Source organism: Zalophus californianus, chromosome 15 (genome assembly GCF_009762305.2).
Source record: "Zalophus californianus isolate mZalCal1 chromosome 15, mZalCal1.pri.v2, whole genome shotgun sequence".
Classification (NCBI taxonomy): Eukaryota; Metazoa; Chordata; class Mammalia; order Carnivora; family Otariidae; genus Zalophus; species Zalophus californianus.
Window position 1 is genome coordinate 74068906 of NC_045609.1, and position 26213 is coordinate 74095118.

Sequence of the window (26213 nt, forward strand, 5' to 3'; positions counted from 1 at the left end):
GGAAGAACTCTTTCTTACTTTAAATTGCCCTGTTGATTGTGTTCTTTTTTCTTCTACTTTCACAGTCAGACTGAGATATATGGTGTGCCAGGCCGACTGCTAATTTTGTACTGTCCAAATTGACAGCCTTTAAACAGTTGCTTAGCATGCTTGCAGAGAGCAGACTGACTGCTATGTGAGGGGCCCATCAGTGAGGCACTCAGATTCCTCTCCCTGGTTCCCAGCAATTCAGCTCAGACCCCAACTTGCAAACTCTATTCAGGGAAACCTAGGTCTCACAAAAAAGAGGGTTCCTTGGGGTTCCAGTTCTTATCCCCAATTACTAATCAAACAATTTCCCCCATACATATCCCATACTCTTTTCCAAAGAGTCTGTATAGTCTTTTCTAAGCCATATTTGATGATGTTTAGCAACCTGCCCCCATAGATTGGTTGGTCCACCCATCATTCATATACAGACCATTTTCAGTCTTGTGGTATTATTCTTATATTTGTCTTGTCTTCCTCACAGAACTGTAAACTCCTAGATCAGTGTTTGATTTTTTTTTTTTTAATACAGCACACCCACTTTGTGCCTCTCACAGTGCCTGGCACATAACAGATCCTCCATAACGTTAAATGGATGAATGAATATGTAATCATCTTGCCCGAGTAGCCTTCCTTCCCTTAGTATTTTTAATCTAATAGTAAAGGTCTCCGTATCTGTATGATTTTATTTTTTCTGTAACAAATTACCATACTTACTAGTTTAAAACAACACAAATTTATTATCTTATAGTTTTAGAGCTCAGAAGTCCTAAAATCAAAATGTCAGCAGGGCTGTGTCCCTTCTAGATTTTCTAGGAGAGAATCCTTTTCCAGCTTCTAGAGGCCACCTGTTTATGACCCTTGGCTGGATCTTCAAGGCCAGCAGCATAGCATCTTCAAAGTTTACTCTCTTTCTCCTTGCATCTTCTTCTGTCAGTGTGTCTACTTCTCTCTCTTGGACCCTTTTGACTTCTCCTGAAAAGAACCTCTGTGTTTGCATGGAGCCCACCCAGGTGATTCAGGATAATCTCTCCAAATCAAGATCCTTAATTAAATCACATCTGCAAAATCCTTCTTCCCATGCAACAGAATATATTCGCAAGTTTCAAGGATTAAGATGCATACACCTTTGCTGGGTCCTTATTCTGCCTACTACAGTTATCTTTAAAGGTTAACAAAATGGGGGCAGGTTGGAGACAAAGAAACAGGCATTACAGTTTCTGAAGAAGAAGTACACTCCAGCTGAGCCAATCCCCACTGGGGATTCCCACCAGACACCAGAAAGGGCAGGGAAGAACACACCTAGAAACGTTCCAAGTAAGGCCTCAAAATCTCCTCCAAAATTCAGATTGGCTTTTCAGAAATCCACATATCACTACTTCAAACAAGAAGCAGATGACAGAAATTACAGTCTTGAGCTGTTCCAAAAACCAAGGCAGTCTCAGGATGACTAACACTTCGTTCAAAGTGCATTTAAATACACGTGCCATGCTCGGCTAACTATGTCATGGGGAATGCAGTGACTGAGGAGAGGCTTAAACGTTAACTAAAAGGGAAAGATATACGTTGGGGGCAAGACAAAGGTAAAACAGTTTTGAGTATCAAAGCAGAAGTGGTTGGAATTCACCATTTCACAGAATAATAGACTGTACAGGAGAGTCCTCAAGATGATGTCAAACCCCCTCACTGTACAGATGAGAAAATTCAAGCTTCAAAACTGACTTTCCCAATATCACATAGTAATTAGGTATGGTGCCCAAAAAAGTCCCCACGCCCTCTGAGTGCCAGTCCACTATGACATGAATTTTCTACTTTGTATCTATACTTCTTTCAGATGTTAGAACAACCACTCTTTAGTGGCTATGGGAAACATAAGAAAAGACAAGGATTTAATATACTGTTGACCCACTCAAACACATAAGCTGTGACCATATAACCAGGGGCTTCCTTAAACAGAATGCTGACATATACCTTCAGAGTGGCCACATATGTAATCATTTTTCTAAATTCTATAGCAAGTCCCTTTTCGGGATTGCCTTCACCGTAAGGCTGTACATCATCCATCCGTCCATCCACAAATTCATTCAAACATCTATCAAATACCTACTGTGTTCCATTTGCCAGTGATAAAAGAAGACTAAGATGGGTCGCACCCACAAGAAGCTTGTAGGCTGGTGGGGGGAGCAAGAAAACCATTCTGTTCACCTTAACACCACATCCTATTTCCACACCAGACTGGCAGCACCACACCTGATGATCTGCTTGCTTTATTTAGCCAAAGAGACTCTGAATGACCTTTAGCTTTTTCTGAAAGCCAGATTCATCCTGATATAACTAAGGCATGCACGGGCGCCTGGGTGGCTCAGTTGGTTAAACGACTGCCTTCGGCTCAGGTCATGATCCTGGAGTCCCGGGATCGAGTCCCACATCGGGCTCCCTGCTCAGCAGGGAGTCTGCTTCTCCCTCTGACCCTCTTCCCTCTCGTGCTCTCTATCTCTCATTCTCTCTCTCTAATAAATAAATAAAATCTTTAAAAAAAAATAACTAAGGCATGCACTAGGAGAGGCTATTAGAAGACCTGTACTCTAAACCATCTTGTTTTCTTCAAGTAACAACACAGCTCTATTTATTTGCAAAAAAAGAAAAGAAAAGAAAAAGTTGGAGCAAGGAAAACAATAACTCCCTTTGGTAAAGAGTGTAATAAATGTCTTTATATCTGTTCACAGGTTCTAAATCTGAGCCACACAGAACTAGGGTACACAGGAAGCTAGAGCAGTTAGGCTAGCACATCAAAGCATATTTCTCTTAATAAAAAATTGACAGTGTATACATTATTTACCCCAAAAAAGAAAAACCAAGTTCAAATTGTGTGTATGTGTTTGTGAGAGAGAGAGAGAGTAAGGCTGGTGGATGGCACCAATGCAGACTAATAAAGAAGCAGGTACAATACAGGTCCACAAGAACTAAAAAGATCAACTGGTCGAGACGGAGAACCAGAGGAAAGAGTCAAGAGGCGGCAGCAAAGGATTCGTCAGGAGCCAAATCCACAAGGTGATCAAGCCCAAAGCCAAACTTCAGGGCCCAGATAAAATCTAAAGGGGTGATCGAGATGTGCTAGAGTGACCAGGGGGAAAAAAACCCAACAAATCCAGGTTTTGGGGGGGCAGAGAGGAAAGGAGCAGCACCCATCAGAGTTACAATTCTTCTGAGCAGGAGCCCTTCCCGCATCATCCATTCGAGCGTGGACGGCATCAGTTTCCTCATCAGTCATCCCCAGGAGACTCTAGTCTTCACTCTGTGGCTATCCAAGCCTACTGCACAGCTCTGTGTCTGCATGGGCTTCCCTCCCCTCCAGGGCAGGCTAACACCCCAAGCTCCTTTGGGAAAAGTTCCAGCTCCACTTTTGTAAGGCTTAAAAACTGTATTTTTTGAATGCATTTCAAAATAAATTGTAAAGATACCAAGGACCATCTTTTTAAAATAACAACACAGCTTCTGTGATATGGTAAAAATAAACCTGACCCAGAGGACCAGAAAGCCTGAGTTTGAGCCCTGACTCTTCCAAATGTGTGATTTGGGGCAAGTCAATAAACCTTCTGGGTACTGACTTCATCAACCAGAGATGGAGACAACAATTTGGATCTCATAGGGTTCATTAATTTAAAAATTACTTACTGAGGACTTAACGATGGGCCTGGCACTATGCTTGACCCAGGGATGGAGGGCTGCATAACACAGCAAGACCCTTGCTCTCATGTACTTTACATTCCAGCTGGAGAGACAGGCAAGGAATAAGTAAGAAGAAGAAGAAAAAAAAAAAAAAAGAACAAAGTAATTTCAGGCAGTACTGAGTGCTGTATTCATTTCCTAGGGCTGCTGCAACAAATTACCACAAACTTAGTGGCTTAAAATAACAAAAAATGTATTTTCTCACCGTTCTGGAGTCCAGAAGGCTAAAATTAAGGTGTCAGTAGGCCCGTGTTTTACCCGTAGTAAAACACGGGTCAGTAGGCCCGTGTTCCCTCTGAGGGCTCTAGGGAAGCCTTCCTTGCCTCTTCCGGCTTCAAGTGGCTCCACGGGTTCCTTGGCTGATGCCAGGAGTGTTCCAATTGCTGCCCCTCGCTTTACGTGCCCTTCTCTGTGTCCTCTCTTCTTATAAGGAGAAGTCATTGAATTTAGGACCCACCCTAAATCCAGGATGATTTTATCTCGAGGTCCTTAGCTAACCCTGGTTCCAAATGAGGTCACATTCTGCAGTTCCAGGTAGACATGAATTTCGGGGGCACACTATTCAACCCACTACCCATTTTGTACAAGTACTCTAAAGAAATTAATTGAGGAAATGGGGGGGCAGTGTCTGGGGGTAAATCTTCAGCGAGAGTGGTCAGGGAAGGCATTTCTGAGAGGCGATTGTAGAACAAAGAGCAGCAGCTAGAGGAGAATATTCTGGGGGCGCTGAGGCAAAAGTGAGCTCAGATGATGGGCCCAAGAACCCAGATGGAGGCCTGAGGAGGTGACTGAGCAAGGTGAGGGGGAAATACTGAGAGAGGGGAGACCAGCGGAGTGCTGGGACCACATCACAAGAGCTGACGTGAGAACTGAACGTTGTAAAGGATCTCAAGAACTAATATGCATCAGCTCCTTCTCCAAAAGGCTCAAGGGCTGAATTTATAATCCGCCTACCAAAGGGAGTGGGTGGTCCAAGCTCAGGCAGCCCCAAACAGCGGCAGGCCTCTAGTCCAAGAGCGCATTAATTTATAGGCCTCTCTCCTACTCCCCCCTCCCAATGCAGGTGATTTCCTGATGCAGGATATTAACTTTCAGCTGCTGGAAGTCCCCAACCTCCACGCAGGCCTAAAAGGTTTCATCAGGTTTGGATAAGCCTCAGATAAGGAGCTGAACTTTTGCAGGCTTATGAAAACAGCACCTCCAATCCTTCCGAGATTCGCTCATCATGAACCTTAATCCATCTCAAATAAAACCTGTGCATACAGTCGTGGTCTCCCACCATGGCTGTTTAACAAGGAAAAAGAACAGCTTTGTCTGTTCTGCAAAAGCCTCCTCTGTTTACACTGTGCCCATGGATTTAATTTCTGAGATTTACATTTTAATTCTTTAAGATAGTCAGGAGATAAATGGATAGAGAGGCCTATGGTGAGGCCTGGCTCTTTCCTGGAAAACCTACTTGCCTTACTTTCCTCTCTCTCTCGATCTGTTTCTTTATCTTGCCCAAGTCAATCTGATTTCCTTCTCTATTCTCCTTGGGATTTCCTCCCCTCTTCCAGCCCCTTACTCCCTTCTCTGCCCCATTAAGGTTCTCTGCCCAGTTGGCCCCCCAGGTTGTTTGGTCATCTGTCATGATTGAATAGTGTCCTGCCAAAATGCATGTCTACCCTGAACTTCATCAAGTGAACTTCTTTGGAAATAGGGTCTTTACAGATGTCATTAAGTTAAGGTGAAGCCCTACTGGATTAGGGTGGGCCCTAAATCCAATGGCTGGGTGTCCTCATAAGATGAGGAGAGGACACAGAGCAACACACAGAGAAGCAGCCATGTGACCTTTAAGGGAAGGATTAGAGCAACACAGCTACAAGGGAAAAAGCCAAGGATTGCTGGGGCTTCCAGAAGCGGCAAGAAGCAAGGAAGGATCGTCTCCTCAAGTCTTCAGAGAGAAAAAGCCCCCGCTGACAGCTTGGCTTCAGACTCCTCACCTCCAAAACTATGAGAGAACAAATTTCTATTGTGTTAAGCCACCAAGTTTGTGGCAATTTGCTACAGCCTCCCCCAGGAAACTAGGAGAGTGTCTGGAGGCTGTTTTCCACCCATCTCTCACCTGGAGCCCTGCAGCCAGACCCCAGGCCCTGCCTCCTCCTCTGGGGTGGTCCAACCCCTGACTGGCCTCTGCATTTTTGACTAATGAGGCCACATGTTCTGTATTTACAGGAAGGTTCCCAACTGAGGTCTCTCTTTTTTTCCTCTCTCAACATTTTATTATGAAGTTTTCAAACATGCAACAAAGTTGAAAGAATTTACAATGAAAACCCATATACCTACCACTGACAGGAACTTAATTAACATTGTTCTCTACTTGCTTTATCACAGATTTACCCATCTCTCCATCCTTCTATTTATCCATCAATACATCTTTTTGGTTTTGTAGATGCATTTCAAAATAAATTGCAGACATCAGGGCATTTGCCTCCGAATACGTCATTAACTGGAGTTTAATATTTGCTTTCAGTCTTCTCCTTTTAAAGTAAAATGGACATACAGCGAAATGTACAAATTTTATGCATACGTTCTCTGAGTTTGGGCAAATGCACACATCTGCAGAGGCCAAAGCCCCATCAAGAGAGAGTCTTACCATCAGCCCAGGGAGTTCCTTCCTGAGTCTTCCAAGTCAGCCCTCATTCCCATTCCCCCAGAGGCAACCAATGTTCTGAATTTTGTCCATCACAGATTACTTTTAAGAATTTCATGTAAATGGAATCATACACAATGTCCTCTTTTGTGAAAGGCTTCTTTCACTCAGCCCAACATTCCTGAGATTCATCCATGTTGTGTGCATCAACATTTAGCTCCTTTCTAATTTGAGTGGTATTCCATTCTGTGGGTATACTAACTGCCCTTTTTCCTATTGATGCACACCTGGGCTCTCTTCAGTATTTGGCTGTAAGAATAAAGCTGCAGCAAAGACTGGGGTGCATGAGCCTTCTTGTCGGACACCTGCTTTCATTTCTCTGTGGTTTGGCTGGGCCCTCTTGCATGACAATGGCACTGTCTATCCTGATCCACTGGCAAGCCCAACACGGTCTTCTGGTCCCTCCAGGATGTATGATGTGGTCATTGAGAATTGAGACCAAGTCCAATTGCCTGTGTCTGAACTAAGACTCAGTCCTTCTCTAGCTGGGAGACCTTCTACTAAGTAAAATTACTTAAGCTTTCTGAATCTATTTTAGCATCTGAAAAATGGGGATTAAAAATGGCGATAAATGAGTGTGTGAGCCTTCTAGGATTATTCTGGGAAGAAGTGAGTTCATGTATGTGCCTGGCACAAGCTAAGTAAGGAGAGGCCATCTTTATCCTCTGCTGCCCAACACCCAGCACAGATAGTTAGATCATGTGCCCAGGACTTGCTATTTCTCTGCTCAAAAACCTACAATGGTTTTCTTGGGCTTCCTAGAACAAGTCTCAACTTTGATGCCTACATTTTAAAACCGTTGCTCAAGCTACCTAAAATACCAAGCCAGTTTTTTATGGACTGGAATTTTATCAACTCAGGGACATAACATTCACTGTGCAGATCAGGAATGGTCATTGCTGGTGGGTCGCCCTCGAGTAGCAAAAGAAATGATAAAATGAGTAATAAAAAATGGGAAAAGTCAATAACTAATACTATCCATTTGGTAGACAAAATATTTCCAATCATACAGGAGTGCTGGGGAGTACAAGAAAACAAAGAGGGTCTTGGCAATCAACAGACTGTGAAGTTTCTATAACTGTCCCCACCCAATCCTAACCCAGACCTGTCAATTTCACCCTGCCTCAATATCCCTTAAGCACAACACCGTGCTTGTCTTTGTCTCCACCGCCATCCACACTGTCCTCCCGGATCCCACCCGCCCATACACCTGCCCTGGTCCTGCCCACTTAGATCTTCTTCTTCCTTCAAAACTATCTCCAGCTCCATTCTTTCAGTTGCTTCCCCTTTCCCAGGGACCCCTGTCCTCCGTGACTTCCTCCTGCACTGGGAAAGGACATCACCCACTGCTCTACAGACTGACTGGCCTTGGGTCTCCAGTGAAATTGTCAGCTCTTAGAAGGTAGGGACAATGTCTACTACATATCCCATGCTTCTGCTCATATCTTGCACAAACCTGAGGACACAAATACTTGCTGACTCATCCTAAGTCCACATGCTCTCCCTTCAAAAAAAACAATAGTGGTGAAAGAACAGAAGAGAAAAAGCTTTTGGGGCACCTAGGTGGCACAGTTGGTTAAGTGTCCAACTCTTGTTGGTTTTGGCTCAGGTCATGATCTTAGGGTTGTGGGATCCAGCCCCACGTTGGACTCTACACTCAGCACAGAGTGTGCTTGAGTTTCTCTCTCCCTCTCCCTCTGTCCCACCCACCCCCAAATAAATAAATAAAACCTTTAAAAAAAAAGAAAAGAAAAAGCTTTTTGTCTTTGACTTGGGCTTGGCTGTCAACATGACCATCCATGATACTGTGAGAATTCTGTCTTAACTTTATTAAAGAACCTAGACTGTCACACATAAAAGAAGTGTGTACATATGCACACACATGTGCACATGCACACACACACACACACACACCAGCCATACACAAAATGCCAATTCCTCTGAGCCTTGTTATTTCATTCCATCTTCTTTTGTCAAACATCTACTGAGCACTTACTGTGTGCTAGGGATTTAAAATAAAAGACTTGCTCCTTTCTCTCTAGGAGCTCAATCTAGTCTGGGAAGACAGATCCTAAACAGATCATTACAACAATGTGAGGGAGTGCTGACAGAGGCATGAGGGGACAATGGGAAGTTCCAGAGTGGAAGGCAGAATTCCCCACCCAAAAGGGTGGGTATGATTTGGGATAACCTAGCAGAGAGTAAGATTTAGGCTGAATTTTGAAGAGTAAGCAGAAGCAGGGGCATATCTAGGAGGGGAAGTAGGTGGCACCTTCTCAATGATTTCTAGGTAAAATGTCACAATGGTTGTGAATATTGTGTTAACAAGACAGTAAGGGGACCATGTGAAAAGGAGAGTCCACTGCTCACACATACATTGGAGGCATCAACGTCAGGCTGAACACTCACAGAACCTACCCTTGGGCCAGCCACCATGGTGGCAGAACCTGGGTAGTTCTCTGAAGTAGGGAGCAGAACAAGACAAGGCTTGCTGAAAAGAGGAGAGAGCATTCCAAATTGGACAAGCAATAGATCCAAAGGCACAGAGGTGCAGATGTGCATTTTGAACATTAAGGATCAATCTGGTAGAGCTTTATGGGGATGAATGGGGCAAGAGGGGGGAGGGGTGCCAGAAATGAGGGTGGGCATGGCTCAAGGAGGTCTGGCCTGGTGTTCCCTAGAAGAAAGCTGCTTGTCAAATTAGTGCCCACATCCAGCCATCAGCCTAGGAACATGTCACCAAATCCACTGTCAAGTATAAAGAACATATTTCTATCATATCACAAATTGCTTCCCAAAAGATTGCTTCAGCTACGAACAAAATATGTGAATAAGTCACCTACAACTGTTTGTATGTTCCATGGCTTCCAGCAAGCCAGGCTCCAAAAACAACCGGAATGAAGCTCTCTGACATCATGGGGTTCTAGAGCCCCCACTCCCTGACTGCTGGGCTAGAGGGGACCAGGTGCACCAGAGGTAGCTGAGGGCATTCGCCAATGGTCACCAGCTGTCTCCACAGGCGCCCCCATCGGCCGGCTGCTGAAGGTAGCTGTCACAGGCAATCCTCCAAGTTAGAACATTTCCTTCGGCGGGAGGGGACAGTGCCCTAGCCCAGACATCTGGGAAGGGACATCAGAGAGATGAAGCTGGGGGAAATTGGCAGGTGGGTGCAACCCAAACATATAAACAGGCTCAACCTCTCATGTACCCTCCTGTCCAAGCAGAAAACACAGCCTCAAATCTCTCCCTAGGACAAGCTCAGCATTGTAAAGGATTGGTCTATCTTGGAACCCAACAGTCAGCAAGCAATCTAAGGAAGGTGCAGGGGAGTTTAAGCACTCAACAGCTGGAATATTATAAACAGACCAGTTGTTTCATCCCTGGTCTGCCCAGGCTATGGGAGAAAGTGTAAATGTCTTAGCTCAGAAGCAAGGTACTATTCAACAGCTTCCACTCTAGAAAAGACAAACCCACTCAGAAGCTTGCAGAGCTAGAACTAGCTGAGAAGTCATGAGAGCAAGCCTGGGTTTGGTGTAGAAGCAGAGAGGCATAGTGATAGATTGAATGTTTGTGTCCCGTTCCCAAATTCATATGTTGAAATCCTAAACCCAATGTGATGGCATTAGGAGGTGGGACCTTTGGGAGATGGTTAGATCATGAGAATAGAGCGCTCATGAATGGGGTTAGTACTCTTATTAAAGGGACTCTGGAGACCTCCTTTCCCGCTTCCACTATGTGAGGACACGAGAAGATGATGGCAATCTATGACCAGGAGGTGGGTTCTCAGCAGACAGAATCTGCCAGCTTCTTGATCTAGGACTTGTAGCCTCCAGAAGCATGAGAAATAATGTTTGTTGCTCAGCCCCACAGTTTATGGTACTTTGTTATAGCAGCCCAAACTAAGACATGTACTCAATAATCTCACCCCTCTGCAACTAGGCCATCATGTTGGACCTTGAGAAGGGTCAAGAATTTGTGACTATGTCCCCCCAGGGGTATTCAAAAGCCTGTGGACAGCATGTTACTGGGAAAAAATCAGGACAGCTTATTGCAGGACCAGAAGTCAAACTACCTGAGTTCAAAATCCTGGCTCAGGTGTCTTACACTGGGAGTGGGAATGCATAGATAAACAAAGGGAGGAGGCTAGGATGATTCATGTGGTAATGGACTAGAATTAGAGACTTTAGTAAGAACTCAGGCTTAACACAGATACACCTGGTTACATATAGAAATAGATATGCATATATATGTGGGTTAGTATGCACACTTGTATTTCTTTGCTGTCAGCTGAGAGGTCCTAAGAAAATGACACTCCAGTAGCAATGAGCACACCTAGCTCCCATATCTTGGTTTCTAATATCATTCTCCATCATCTTAAAGAAATGGCTGAATCTAGGACAAGGGTAAGAAATATACAAGGTGAGCCTGGTACATTTTATTTTATTTTATTTTGTTTTGTTTTATTATGTTATGTTAGTCACCATACAATATATCATTAGTTTTTGATGTGGTGATCCACGATTCATCGTTTTCGTGTAACACGAAAATGTGCTCCATGCAGTACGTGCTCCATGCAGTACGTGCCCTCCTTAATACCCATCACTGGGCTAACCCATCCCCCCAACCCCCTCCCCTCTAAAACCCTCAGTTTGTTTCTCAGAGTCCATAGTCTCTCATGGTTCATCTCATCTTATAGTATCAGAAAATATTGCACAAATACTCAACCAAAAATTGACAGGGATTTGTTAAAGGCGCACCAGAAGCCAACTGAAAAGGCTCCCAGTGCCCAAAACAAGAAATTAAATAAAGCTATACTGTAACATTATAACCCAAGGTAGAAAATAAATATGCATGACTCCATATCAATCTAAATAAATGATTAAATAAATTAATAAATGAGGGCTAGGAGCCAAATCTCCCATGCAAAAGAATAATTTATGTAGCTACTCTCCCGTCGATGAGATGGAGCCTAATTCCTCACTCCTTAAGAGTGGGTTATGCATAAATTTCCTTCTAGAGTACACTATGAGGAAAAGTAACCTCACAGAGGAGAAACTTGACAAACACTACTTCAGCCAAGTGATAAAGATCAACATCAATAGTCATAGATCATGTTGATAGTAGGTCTCTTTTATATGATGCGATGCAAATGGCACTTTACCTCTGTGATCTTCCTAAAATCCATAACCTCAGTCTAATCATGAGAAAAACATCAGACACATTCCAAGAGAGGGGCATCCTACGATATATTCCTCAAAATACCAGTACTCCTCAAAGCTGTCAAGGTCATCAGAAACAAGGGAAGTCTTAGAAACTGTCACAGCCAAGATAAGCCTAAGGAGACATGACAACTAAATGTAATGTGGTCTCCTGGATAGCATCCCAGAGTAAAGAAAGGACATTCACTAAAAACTAAGGGAATCTGAAGAAGCTATGGATTTCAGTGAATAATAATGGATCAATATTGGGTCATTAATTGCAACAAATGTACCATAGTCATGTAAGCCATTAAAAATAGGGGAAACAGAGTGTGGGGTATATGGGAGTTCTCTGAACTATCTTCACAATGTTTCTGAAAGCCTAAAACTGTTCTGTAGAATAAAGCCTCTCGATTAAAAAAAAAATAAATGGCTCTACCACTCACTAGTTCTATAATTGTCACTAGTTCAATTCCACTCTGTGCCTCAGTTTTCTCTGTAAAGTGGGATTTTTATACTTTCTATGGCAAATTCTATGGGAAAATGTATGCAAAGTACCTGTTCCAATGCCTGGGATATAGGAGGTACACAAATGTGGCATAACTATTATTACTACTACCCTCAACAGTAAAATAAAAATTTTAACTTATTAGCAACCATCTCAACAGAAGAATCTAAAAGTTTCCCTTTACTGATCTGGCAATTTTGAAATGCAAGTTACTGGGAGGAGAGGCTCTAAAGCCTCACCCCAAACTCCTGCCCTGGGATTGGAATGGGCACAAGATGAATCTGCTACGAAGACAAACCTATTTCAAGGTCACCTGGCAGGGAGCAGGCCACCCTATGCAGCCCACACAGAATGCCATAAAGCATCTCAAAGAATGCCATTATTTAAATATGGTTATCCTTTCCCTCATACACCACATAAACACACACAAACACAACGAATCTAGGTACAATTAAATGGTAACTTTGTTCAGTTTGTGCTGGAAAGATGGATGCATTTCCTACATAACTCAGAATATTCTAGCAATCCTGGACAGAATGGAGAATAATATACATACATAGTAAATATTAGCATATGGGAAGTGTGACCAGGGAACCAACCACTTTCCACCATAAAAATGTTAATGTATTTTTCTCATTCACTTGTTAACATCATATGACAACTTGTAATTTTTAACTGGAAATGGTAACAATAGATTTAATTTATTTGCCAAAATCCCACACTCATAAAGAAAACAGTATTTCATGATGTATAACATCACCAAGGGAACCATAATTCATGGCTAAAGGGTCAGAGCTTTATAACAGATAGATTTTTCTGAAGTGGTTGGGAAAACCTAAGATCCAGCCTCAGCAGTTCGACCAACGGTTTGAAATATGCAAAAGAGCTCAAGTCAAACACATTATAAATGGCAGTGGTCCCTGTCACCACAAGCCCACCCCAATGATTACCAGGCTTGGCTGGGCTGCCAGAAACCAAACTATGATTTATTGTTCTCTTCAAATTAGTAAAAGCAATGCCATCCATTGTGAATTCCGGAGCTGATGCTTCAAAATGGGCTTGTGAGTAGGTTACACTTCTGAAACCACAATTCTTTTAACCTTAATTCCCAGCCACTAGGGAAGCTTCTGCTTTCACCCAAGTTCTTTAGACAATGGTCATAACCTATAGTATGGGCTATTTCTGGACCCTATTAACACAAATCCAATTAAAACTCATCAAGATAGAACATCAGCAGGAAGCCAAGTTGGGTCAGGAATCTTCCCAACTCTCTCATTTTACAGATGGGAAAACTGAGGCTATAGGACAAAGCAACTGGCCTACCCTGCTGGGAGCCAAACTGAGGTCTCTTGAGCATTTAATGTATATATTAATATGTAATACATATGAAATACATATATATGTATATTGGAAAGAAGTGGCTCTTTAAAATCTAAAGATAAGTATAGGAGTATTTTAATGATGCCCTTGATGAGCACAATTTGCCAGGCTTAAGGAGAGGAGGTGTAAGTTATGGGCACAATACTCCCCACAGGTAAAGTGAGCAGAAAGTGGGACACTCAGTGGAGCCAAGCTGGCCAGAAATGGGGCTGCAGAGACCCACTAAGGGGAGTGCTTAGGGCCTGAGGCAGGTCCCCATCTCAGCCCAGCCTGAGCCCGCACAGCACTCAGCCCAGGTCCTGGTTTTAACTTCTCACACATTGTTCTTACGCATTTTCACGGCAACCAACGTGGCAATTTTTCATGTAAACAGACCACGCCACTCTTTTGCTTAAAACCCACTGCTGACTTCCTTCCTCCGACCTCCAGACGACACTCCTACCCTCTTCTCATTACTTCATTTCACACAATGCTCTCCCTCTCTTGCGAGCTCCCGCCCCACCAGCTTCCTTCTGATTCTGCAATATTGGTGTGCTCTTGCCTGTTGGGGTTCCTCCACATCCCCCAATAGCTGGTCCGTCTTGGCATCCTCTCTCCATCCCATCTAAAAAGGCCCTCCTAGCCACCGGCACACCATCCTGTGACCTTTTCTTCACTGCACGCGTCCCTTGGAATTTGCCTTGACTATTTATTGGCATGCCTGGCACCAGTGTTCTGCCAAGCTAGACTGTAAGTTCCATGAGCACTGAGCCCTTGTTGTCTCACCCGTCCCCATTTCCTCAAGGCCTAGAAAGTGCCTGGCACATATTTGCCGGCTGCAAAATAAACAACTGCACTGTGTTTGAGAGCTAACAACAATTACTTGAGCCGAAAGAAAAATCTCTTTAATGGCGAGACCCCAGCTCCAGGCGAGAACGGAGCGGGAGGAAAGGCTACGCCTCCTCGGGCTTCTGAGTCTATCAGGGACAGCACAGAGCACAGAATTAACTCAATGGTAAAGTCTTTATACTGTGCCCACTTACGCTTTCAAACACCCTGCTGAGTGGCAGCACTCTGATTTCCAAGCCACTCACTCGGGTTCTGTTCGATTTTAGAATCAAGGTGGAGCCTATGGATGAGTATTCAAAAGGTGCTTCAGTAACTTCAAATGAGGCGTGTGTGTGTATGTGTGTGTGTGGTCCTGACTTCATTATTAAACGATGGATATAAAAGTGCTCTAAAACTCGAGATTCCAGACACGTGGGCACATACAGCATTTTCAACTGCATTTGATGTTGTGAAGAGCAGCTCTACGGCACTTCGGCCTTGCTGAGAGCCATCCAGTAGCGCATGAGCTCTGTGGACAACAGAGAACGTGGGTCAATAAGGCTCCTTGAAAAGGTGGCCCCACGGCCCTGGAACTCGGATACACAGAAGGCCCAGCTGCGGGCCCACTGGTCCTCGATGGCCCTCACGCCCGGTGGTCTAACCGCCCCAGCAAGCGGCCTTTGCAGATGAAAGAAAGGAAGCAAGCTCTAAAATGGCACAGGCGCAGGGCAGAAACACGTTGCCATGTGCACACGCCACAGACACAGCCAAGAAAGGCCCAGCAGTAGCTGCTGCACTGTCACCTCCTCTAACAAGATTGATCTGTAGTGAAATAAAAGATAATGCAATCCAGGGAAAATAACTGTGGTTTCCTCTGAGAATGTCTGATGTTGTCAGCTTTCAAGGCTACCTCCCTCTTCTGCCTGCCGTGGTGCCCAGCGGCCCAAACACGCAGACAGGCACTCCTCTGGGCAGGCGGGCCTCGCTCACTCACCACCAGAAGCACGCACCAAGAAAGCAGCATCTCCCGCAAGTGCCCCTGGCCACCCGGGGCAAAGCCAAAGCAGGCCCACGGCGGGGTCGGGCAGCCCCAGCCGCAGAGTTCCCACAATATGTGTGGGGATGAATGGACCTCAGTTTCCACCCAGTGGCTTCTGTTCATCTGAAACCACAGAGTTTTCTGGCTGCTTATTTCTAGCACCATCCATGGCCCCCCGTGTTTCAAAGTGATGACACAATTCTGGAACAGAGTTTCGACCACAGAAGACGCAGTGGAGTCAGGTTTTGGACTATCCGTAAGACACAGAACCTTTTGTCTTGGTCTGATGTGACCAGCACCATCACCAAAACATCTGAACTGTCTCATTTTACTGGGCATTCATTTCTTTGGCAGAATGGCCGGAAGCAAAGTTAAGAATGGGGCACCACCTGGCGGGTTCTTGGCTCCCATCTCAGAGAATGTGCCTCATTACGAAATGGCCCTAGAAGGCCAGCACCATGTAAATAATTCCCAAAAGCCAGTTCAGCTCTCTTCATTTGAAATCCTAGTAATATGGTACACGGGAGCTGTGGCCCACCATCACGTGGGGCGACGGGCAGCTAGCAGCTTCTGTCTCTGGAAGATGCTCTCAAGTCCCGATAGCCAGTGATTTGCAGATGATTATAACTTTTGCTCTGCATATCTTTGCTACTGACAGGCGAATCTCATCAATCAAGTGGCATGACGGATAACAAAAGGAGGCAAACTTGACATAGGGAGCCTAATAAGCCATTTTTTATACCAATCATGACAGTCGTGAACGCTCGCAATCGTTTGAAGAAAAACCAGATCCGTTAGAAGCCTTTTCTCTCCCCGTTCTCCCAGGGCTGTGGCATTCGTGCTCCAGAAAGACTTCCCAAATTCAAGCATTTTGTGTCTCAAAACGAGGAATGCAATGCAGCGTTGGTGGTGCTTGTATTCTAGTTCATGTAAAAAAAAAAAAAAAAAAAACAAACCTCTTCTCCTCCCAGAGTGTTGCCATGAACCCCCAGTTTGTCAAGGAAGAAAACACATGGAGCAAGGGGGCCCTAACAGCGAGGCTTTCACTACATCAACAGTCACGGCACCTTTTCAATTTTGCTCATCTCTGAGTCTCTAGCCAAATGGAACTTATTACTTATAGCTTGTTGGAATTTATGAATTATTTATAAAAGTAGGTCTATGACTCCAGACTCTTGAAAGACAAACACAACAGTCCCCTCATTGTTACCCACAACTGCGCTTCTATCAGAGAGCAGACAGACATTCTCCACAACACACGCTGCAGGTTTGGGCTGAAATAATCGTGAAAATATCAAGCTTGGGAGATTATCTCTCGGTGGCTATTTATGGGCTGCCTAGATGTATTTTTAAACCGGTGTCTTTTCTTCTAAGCCAGCCTTGGATTCAAGAGAGACATAGCAAACCTGTGCCACGAACGTATTTCCTGGCTTGAATATAGATATGCCCTGCTGATGCTACCCGGTGGTTGCAGACCGTGATTTTATAAAAAAAAAAAAAAAGGTGGGGGGGTGAATAGGTGGCACCCCGTTCACGTGTGCCTGGCAGGTTCAACAAGGCCATACACACGAGTCTCCCTCTGCACAGAGCACAGGCGCTAGCTCTGCATCCTTGGTCAGGACAGAAGCGCGCACGGGAAGACGCAGTTCAACTTTCCATCTCCAGCTCCCCGGAATGCATGACATTGGTTGGCAAAATAGGTTAGACACTGCATGCCCTCTCCGGACTCCATCTCTGTCCCAGGCCCAGCTGGAGGGGTTGCCAGGGACACCTGGGTTGAAGGTATCATGCCATGGTCTTGTCTACACCTCTTCTCAGGACAGCGACATGTTTGGCAGAGCAAAGAAACCCCCACGTGGAGCCGGCATACAGAGCCCTGCCCCAGCAGCAGCTGGCCCTGATACAGGAGCCCCGAGGGATAGGGGTCTTCCAGCTGAACCCCCACCCCAGAAACACCTGCTCCTCACCCATCCCACGAGTCCCAAGCATGCGTATGCCTTCATGGGGACCTAGCCATGACTCTCTCCAGTGTACCTGCCCAAACCGTCTAGTCGCCACCCTACCTCCAAGCATGGTCCAGAGGCAGAGGCTGGATGGTGGAGGCCCAGAGAGGCCAATGGCACTTTTGGCCACCTCAGGCTATTGTCCCCATGGTGTCTTCTAAAGCCCCAGTGTGAGTCCACAGAGAATGCAAAGCTCCATAACCCTCTGCACACAGACAATACCCTTGTTCCCAAAAAAGCATGGTCAGTGCAGAAGCAGGCCGGAGACTGCGAACTTACCTTGCTGGAACATATCTGCCAGGAGGGCGGAGAAACAAGGGAGGAGAGCAGGGAGAGAGAGAGGAGAAAAAAATATTAATGATGCTGAGAATGACAATGATGATCTTCACAGCTAACAGATGCTGACTTTGCTGAGCACTCTTGGTGCAGTATTTCCTTTAACTCAGAGGTAGTGGTTAAGAGCTCGGGCTCTGGAATGGAATTCCTGGATTTAAATCCTGGCTCAACACTTACTAATGCTGTGGCTTACATTTCCTAAACCACAAATAGATAGAAGTACTGGAAAGATCAAACAAATTATGTCCTATGTTTTAAGAGCTTAGGTCAGTGTCCGGCACGTAGCAAACATAATTTGGTGGTTATTATTAATATTAATATTATTTTTCACAATGACCCTAGAGAGTAGGTTGTAGTCTCATCCTTACTAAACAGACTAAGGAAAGTGATATTGGAGAAGATTAGGTCACTCATCCAAGGCCACAGAGGAGTAAGCAATGGACTCGGCATTGAACCCGAATGTCTGATTCCAAAACCCGTCCCCTCACCTACCACTAAGTGTCTGACTGGTTTATAAATAACACAAAAGCAACAACATCACACAGGAGAACAAACGGAGGAAGGGTCTACAAATATACTAAGATTCCTTCCATATTTAAATCACCGAAAAAAAAATTTGTATGAATTTTCCACATCATAACTCACAACGAATAACACCATGTCTTCATATTAATCCTAGGTCAAAGCCTGTTAAAAGGGGAAAAAATTAATTTTTTTTCAACAAATACTGGGGAGGCCATATGCCAAGCACTCTGTCCAGCACTGGGAAAAATACATCTAGCAAAAGGCATAAATGAACAAGCAGTCACTAATATCCCTCTAAGGGTAACCACCAGCATGACTTCTAACACCCCACATTCCCTTTTTCCTGCTTTTAAACTTAATGCAAATGGACTCATACAGTATGTATTTTTTCTGACTGCCTTTTTTTTGTTGTTGCACAGTGATTGTGGGAGTCATCCATGCCCATGTAGCATGTACTAGTAGGTCATTCATTCTCTTTCCCATATAGTATTCCACTGTGTGATTATACTGTAATTTATTTTCCCCTTGTAATCCTGATGGACATTTGGAGTGTTTTCAGCGTTTGACAATTAGGAATTGCGATGGGGATGTTCGTATATATCTTTCAGTGAACAGATGTGCATACACCAGGTCCTTTTTGACATCTCTCCTGTGCATTCAGGCTCATCCTGCTTCTACTGCCTCCCAGTCACCCCAAAAGTACTCTTGGCTGCTCCTATTTCTCACTCAGGAACTTGAAGATGGAAGACAGTGCTGGGAGGAATACAGACAGCCCCTCTGAGACAGGAACCAGCTCCCGCCCTGTTAATGGGGCTGTACACAGGTACGAAACTTCCGAAAGACAGCTTGACAAGATGTAAGGAAATGTTAAACATACAGTCCTTGACCTAACAGTACCACTTCCAGGAATTTAATCTACAGAAATAACTAAAGGCACCAAATAATTCTAACACCTTATTCATCGCAGCACTGTGTATAACGGCGAAACAATGGATATTGCTTGTTTGTCTACAGGGAATCAAACCACAAATAACGTATCCCACACAATGGGTTATGGTGCCCCCGTTTCAAATGAAGACTCTGATTACTTCTGAATGAAAAAAATCAGACAGCAACATGAAAAATGAATCCTGAGCCCGCTTATGTGCGCGTACCCATGCCTATATCTCCACGAAGAAAGACGGTCACGGAAATGTTTGCCTTCAGTGATGGAATGTGGGGTCACTTCTTCAAATCTTAGGTAGGCCTTTCTGTATTACTTTAATTTTTTAACAATGGCCATGCTTTTCATCTATGATCTGAATTTTAAAACTTGATTTTCATATTAAAAACTAAATAAGAACTGTATCGTCGACATCCAATTTGCTGCCAGTCGTCAGCTACAACATCAGCTCCTACGAGGTCACAGAGAGCGGAGAGCCCAGGAAAGGCGCACAAGCACCTTTCAAAGATGAAATACGCACCTGGTGGATTAAACAACCTGCAATGACAGAATCCCTGCGGGAACAGTTTTCATTCCGGTGGCGCAGACGTGACCCTTGTGAAGGGTGTCATTCATATGCCATACATATGCTCCCAAGGGCACCCCAGGCCGTGGCTCGGGTATGACAGGGGGCAGGCTCACGATGTCCAGAGAGCTGGCTAAAACACCACCCTCTCCCTCACATTCACAAAAGCTAACTGGGATGTAAATGGACAGAGTGATGCCGTTACAGGACAACTTCAACTCTGCCCTGTGTGTGTGTGTGCGTGTGCGTGTGTGTGTGTGTGTATACTCGATGTATTACTTCCTAACCTCAGTCACTCATTATTGGTACAGGTTTTGGCCCAGCAGCGTGTGGATGGCACTCTCCCCCCATGCCTCCATACTCTCTGGAGACTGTGAGAAGGACCATGTGCAGCTTTCTAAATACACCTGCCACACGAATTTGCTGCCTGGAACGTGCCGTCGGAACCACCCACCCTCTGACCAGCCTGCACACCTGAGGGAGCCCTCCTCCTCAGCCTTCAAATGTCACAGCCGCTGCAAAGTTTCTCAGAGCCTACCCTCACAGAGAGAGGTCACTGTTTCCACCCATGCCCCTAGAGTAACTTGTGCACGTTGCAATTACAGCTCATATTGTAGTTAGTTATGTAGACCGTGAGCTCCCGAGGGCAAGAGTTGTGTGTTTTAATCATCTTTGCGGGTCCTCACTGCCTGGTGTGCTCCCACACGGGAGGCAAGGAAAAGGGGCTGGTGGGTCTTCGTACTCATCTGCTCCAACCCCCTCACTTTACAGATGAGGACACTGAGTCCCACAGAAGTAGAAGACTTTTCCCAAGGTTACACATGGCACGAAAGACTCAGCTAGGACTACATGAGATTCATTTAACCTTAATGAAGCACACAAGCTCATCCCTATTATTAGCAAAGTACAAATTAGAGATTTATCATTCTCCTCTAATGAGTACAGACAAAAATTTCCAACCTTGAAAACATCAGTGAAATAAGATTAGTCTCTCAAATACGGATCCAGTCTCGACATCCATCCTGGATCCTCACCCTCCTTTCTGTGGCTTTTGACAGGGAGCGCTTCCTTAGAAATTCAGTACTGATTTGAATCACTGGAAAGTATCAGTGGGCAGGGTGGGAGGAACTTCAGGCAGGGATTTAGTGACCTTATTCCTTCCAATTTCACTGTATATTTCATGCTTTAGCAGACAAATCTGCATAGAGTACTATTCATATCTTCTATTCCAAAAAACTCTCTTGATTTTCGTATAAGCTATTTTAGATTTAAGAAAAAAAGAAATGTTTTTCAGCTTCATTTACACTTTGCACCTTTTTATTCAAATGTAAATTTTAATAAACACTAGTATAAATATTGCAACAATTTGCACATGAGTTATCTTGCAATTTACACTCTAAATTTATGTCTTTGTAGTCTACGGCATATATCATTCCATTCTTGGCATTAGTTAGCTCTTTGCTGTGTACAATAATGGCTTGGGTACCTTCTTCAAAATTTCACTTTTCTAGACTGAAACAGCCATGCAGGTTCAGGCTCAAATGACTCATGGACAGAAGAACAAAATATAAGTGAGAATAAGGTAAATCCTGTGCTGTTTGGCTACATTTTACCTACCCCCAAATTCTGGACCTCAGAAGATATTAGTCACAGAAATACTCTTACCATCATGTACTCTGGTGTTTGTGCCCATCATCCCAAACCACAGGGACTCGTCACTCATAAAATCCAAAGGGCCTCAAATTTGAGTGTGATATTCACCTTTCAGTCTAACCAATCACTAGGAATCATGTGGTAGTCGATCACTTACACCCTCTGAACTTGAAGTTCCTTGTTGATGACCTGGGGATATTTCAATGCCCACACGTTGGTGTTGGGCAGGTTAAGTTAGATAATTTACACAAACATCCTCCCATCAGCTGCTGTGAAGACTCACTCTGAGAGTAAGACTCAGCGCCATCTTTCCTGCTCTCCCAGAAGTGGCAAATCACATAAGCACAGAGCTGGAAGTTGCTAGCACCCACCCAGCCACAGTCAGGTTGAGGCCAAGGGACACCAGGGACACTTGGGCAGAGGAAATAAATTCCTTCAGACAAAGCTCTGCTCACACTCACTTCCCTCAACCCCAATCATTCACGTGAACAAAGAAAGCCTGTTCTCCAGCCCTCCCCCCACCCCCTGGAGCCATTCTGGTCCTATAGATAGATGAAAGGCCGTGTAGAAGTTGGTGACTCAGATGTGGGAAGAAGAAAATAAAAAGGAACTCATATTTGTCTTTCTTAGCTTCGATGTCCAATTTCTCCCATTAGGAATGAGCATCTAGGGTACTTGCCTTCCCCCCGCCCGACAGCTACTGAGAGATTCACACCCCAGAGATCTTTAATGCACTGAGTCCTCCAGAGACAGGGGCCATAAAAAGACTAGATTACTTATTATTATTAATAAGTTATGGCAATTAGGCTGGGTGATTCTTAAACGTTGCTGATTAAAAACTTTCTTGAGTGCTACTCATCCACATGGCTAGTGTTTACCTCTATTAAAAATGATTTAACTACACTCTGGGTGAACCCTTCTCTTGTGCCTGGGTTAATAATTAGCAGTGCACCGAGCCACGCGGGTTAAGTGAGCTGGTTCTCCTTTATTTATCTATTGCTTTATTTTATGAGGAGAACTGGATGGCAGTCTTATTGCCCATTCGGTCTGCTAGGAATAATTTACTATTTCAATCCACAGTCCATGGCTATGGTTAGAGAAACCGTCCCTGTTATTACAACATCACACTTAGCCCACACCCCACAGCATTAAAGATATGCCAAACAGTGAAAGTGTGCCTGACTTCCATAAGACTAGGGGAGATAAAGTTACCAGTTCTCAAACAATGTAATCATACTACTCTCTCAATTTTGCTTTCTTTTCTAGGTTAAATTATATATGAGGGGAGTTTAGTTTCTTGAAATTGCATGCACTTAACTCCCATTTAAGAAGTCTCACCTGGGGAGATAGCTGTCTTGTGAGTCCTCCTGTGGTTTGAGCTACAGAAAGAAAATTCTCTTTTAAGTACAAGTGCTTTTACAGTAAAGCACTGTAAATTTTACTGGGACCCAACTAACCAGGGGCAAAGGGAGGGATATAGGGAATAGCTGAAATGAACACTGGTTCACCATTAACCAAAATCAATTTCAAGATCAGCGGAGCTACCCCCCCCACCAGATTTCAAATCCAGCTAGCTTTACCCATGGATGTGAAGAGCACCTAGAACTCAGTCTGCGTAGTGCTGTAAATCTCTGTGAATGAAGTGAATTCTTTCTTTTCTATGTTGAAAAATGGGTACACCAATACCTCCTCTCTTGTCGAATACCAGCACTCCAGAGTAGTTCTGCTTGACATTGACAGAGCCAAGGTCCAGAAATGGCAGCTGGGCTTCCCATAGAGGGCTGGGCTAACTCCTATTCTCCCAAATATGATCCAGTGCCATGTTACCACATAATCATGGCCACTGGATCCCTTGACCTAAGACTGGGTCCTAGCCCCTGGCCAGGGGAAACCTCCCGTAGCCTGTGTTCTCATCTAGAAAACAGGGTTGGGAGACATAAGCTTCTTCCCTATGCTGGGGCTATGATGAGGATCAGGTTGGGTAATTTAATCAGAAGAGAGACATGGACTTTAGCATCAAATCATAAAAGTTCCAATCTTTGGTAGTTCACCATCCTAGCCATGTTGGGCTAGCTATTTAAAACCTCTGGGGTCTCAGTTTCTTCATTTATAAAATAAAGATAATATAACTTTCTTTTCGAACTCAAAGGGACAACCAAGATGCATGTAAAGCAATTAAGACATAGTAGCTGGTTTATCACACATGTTCAAAAAGTAAAAGTTAATGTTATTGTAATAATAAGCAATAGGATGGCGTGTCGAAGAATTCAGGTCTTGAAGTCAGAGCAGGTTCCACGTCTGGCTGTGTGACCTTGGGCAAATGACTTTAACCTCCCCAAGCCTTGCATTTCTCATCTGCAACACGCAAATTAACAACAGCTCATTTCTGTGCTACCTCATCAATTTCTGTGGAGATCAAACGAGGTAATGCATATAAAAATGCACAGTAACTAGTACTCAAAAAGACTTCTATAAATTGTGGGATTATTAGTCAACACACATGTATTGATTGCCTACCATCTGAAAAGCCTTCATGACTTGTATAGTACTGTAAAAGTATCAGGGAAAAAAATCCATTAAAATAAAATGATCATTTTAATTCCTTGTCATGTAGCTATGTGCCATTAAGAAACTCCAAAGCCATTTTCAAATATTACCTCATGAATGAATTATTTTTAATCAGAGACCCAATGACATCCTATCTCCAAACACTTGGGATCAAAAGGGTTGTGATTAAAACCCAGAAGCTCCAGAAAACCAGGGCCCGGCCTTTCTTTTTGGCACCACTCACCCTTCTGACTTTGCCTCTCTCTTCTGGACCTGTCATTATCTCTCAAGGCCACCATGTAAAGGGCTCACCCAGGCCTGCCCTGGGCTCTGATCCATGTTTGAAGCCATGCTCCCAGAGGCCTAGTGTTCAAAGAAGGCAGGGGGCATGGGGCCAGCGGGAATAAGACCCATTCTGTTAGGCGCACTGGAATTCTATGAAGAATTTGCTTTTGAAAAAAATAAAGGGTTTTGCTGCTTGATTAAATAAATGTTAAAGTTTGAACACAACAAACCACTTAAGTGGAGCCCCTTCCTAACCAAGTGCAAGTCTGCTCTCCTGGAGCACAGCCAGAGCGAAGGCTCCTCCAGAGCTCCTGGCGTGGCCTCCATGGCACCACCCAGGGCCATGATTAGTTTCCTGTGTCTCCAAAGCTAGACAGCTCAGGCATTCGCGTGGCCACATAGCCCATGTCCACGCTCCTCGTTTCCCCCAGGCACCCTCAGGCAGCCCCGGGAGTCATGGTGATCGAGCACTAGCCAGAAGGCCTCACTCCTCAGTCTCCAGCCCTTGATGCCAAACGCTCACCCTTTCTTTCACGCAGGTAGGCCTCGTATCTCCTTCTGCTTTTTCTTCTCTGTCTCACTCTGGGTGCAGGCTAGGGAGAGTTCCCTGGTTTTCCTTGCTCCTGGCTTCTCTTCGTCTTCTATCATGTTAGAAATGAAGACCAATACTTGGCCTGTCATTGGCATACCTCTGAAGGCACATGGCAGTTAGTAAATGTCTTTTAGTATTTGTGAGTAAGAAAAAAAATTGTTTTAAAAGCCCTGAAGTACCTTCCTGCTACATTTTCTAGGGAATGTGTTACCAACATCAATCTTGGGCCACGTACTTGTAACACATCAGCCAGCCCTGACTTGGGGAAGCAGTTCAAGAGATGCAAGCTAGGAAGTCCCAAAGATTTTTATGACATGCTATCCCTAGTATATCTCATTCCTAGCACAGAGGGATAAAGCTCTTAACTACTGAAAGAACATAAAAAAATAGATTTAGGAATAATACTTTTTATGATTGCATTCTGTATACTGTGAAAGTTATGTTCAAATCTGCTAGGACTTTATGGAGCTGATAAAGTAAAACAGTATGGCTTCCCAGCTAACAGTGTATTTTATATCCATTTAAAATGTTTTCTCTTAAATTGAATTACTTTTTGAGTAATTATAATAAGACTAATCTGGGCTTAATGAATTCATGTACAAATACTTTAGACTGCATTATTAAAACCTCTATGCTATGAAACTATATTAAACTCAATCCCTCTAGCAACCAGTGTTTTTCTTTGAAAAGAAAAACATACATGACTTTCTCTGAATTCTTTTAAATCAGCTAACTGAGAAATCATAAGAAGCCACGTTAATAGTTCAAACAAAAGAAGAGTTTGGTAAATAATATTGTTCTCATTTCCCTAAATTTACATAATGGGGTATTAATTAGGGGGTCACAGAAAGTGTTTTTATTAAGCGTCCACGTATGCAAGGGGCTAAAGATAAAGAGTCAGTCCACCTTCCAGGAGAAATCAGTTTGGCTCTGCCATAAGCCCACTATTGGTTAAAAAAAAAATTACTAAAAATTAGCCTGCAGCAATCAAGCCTTATGTTCTTAAAAGTCTCCAAACACAATGGTCTAAATATCTGGATTCTATTCGCACTAGAGGCAAAACCACTCAGCTCTGGGATTGGTTCCTCCAGCTACAATCCAGTTTGATCTCTGAGGTCCCTTCTAGTTCTAAAGCATGATGGTTTTAACTTTAAAATTACACACATTATATCAAATGGGCTCTTATTGCATATAGCTTATTCGTCATTTTATCCACATTAAATTACATTCACAGAAAAAAAGAATTTCATTCCCTGCAACTCACATACATCCACAAACACATCCATAATATGGCTGGTGGTTTCAAATTTATCCCAAGATATTATCTCGGTAGTAAAGTCTTTTTCCCATTACAGATAAATTATAAGCCATCTGAAATCTTTAA

The 26213-nt window shown here is 43.9% G+C and overlaps 1 protein-coding gene across 5 annotated transcripts in view; it reads right to left on the minus strand.

Annotated features, from left to right (window-relative positions):
• The window catches only part of GFRA1 (GDNF family receptor alpha 1), a 215285-nt gene that overhangs the window by 137497 nt on the left and 51575 nt on the right, over window positions 1-26213 (minus strand). For 4 of the 5 annotated variants that reach the window (XM_027596620.2, XM_027596621.2, XM_027596618.2 and 1 more), the window contains exon 5: window positions 17663-17677. The exons of the other annotated variant lie outside the window; for it this stretch is intronic. In XM_027596620.2, coding sequence (XP_027452421.1) covers window positions 17663-17677 — 15 coding nt within the window. The remainder of the gene's footprint in view (window positions 1-17662; window positions 17678-26213) is intronic. 5 annotated transcript variants of the gene reach the window in all.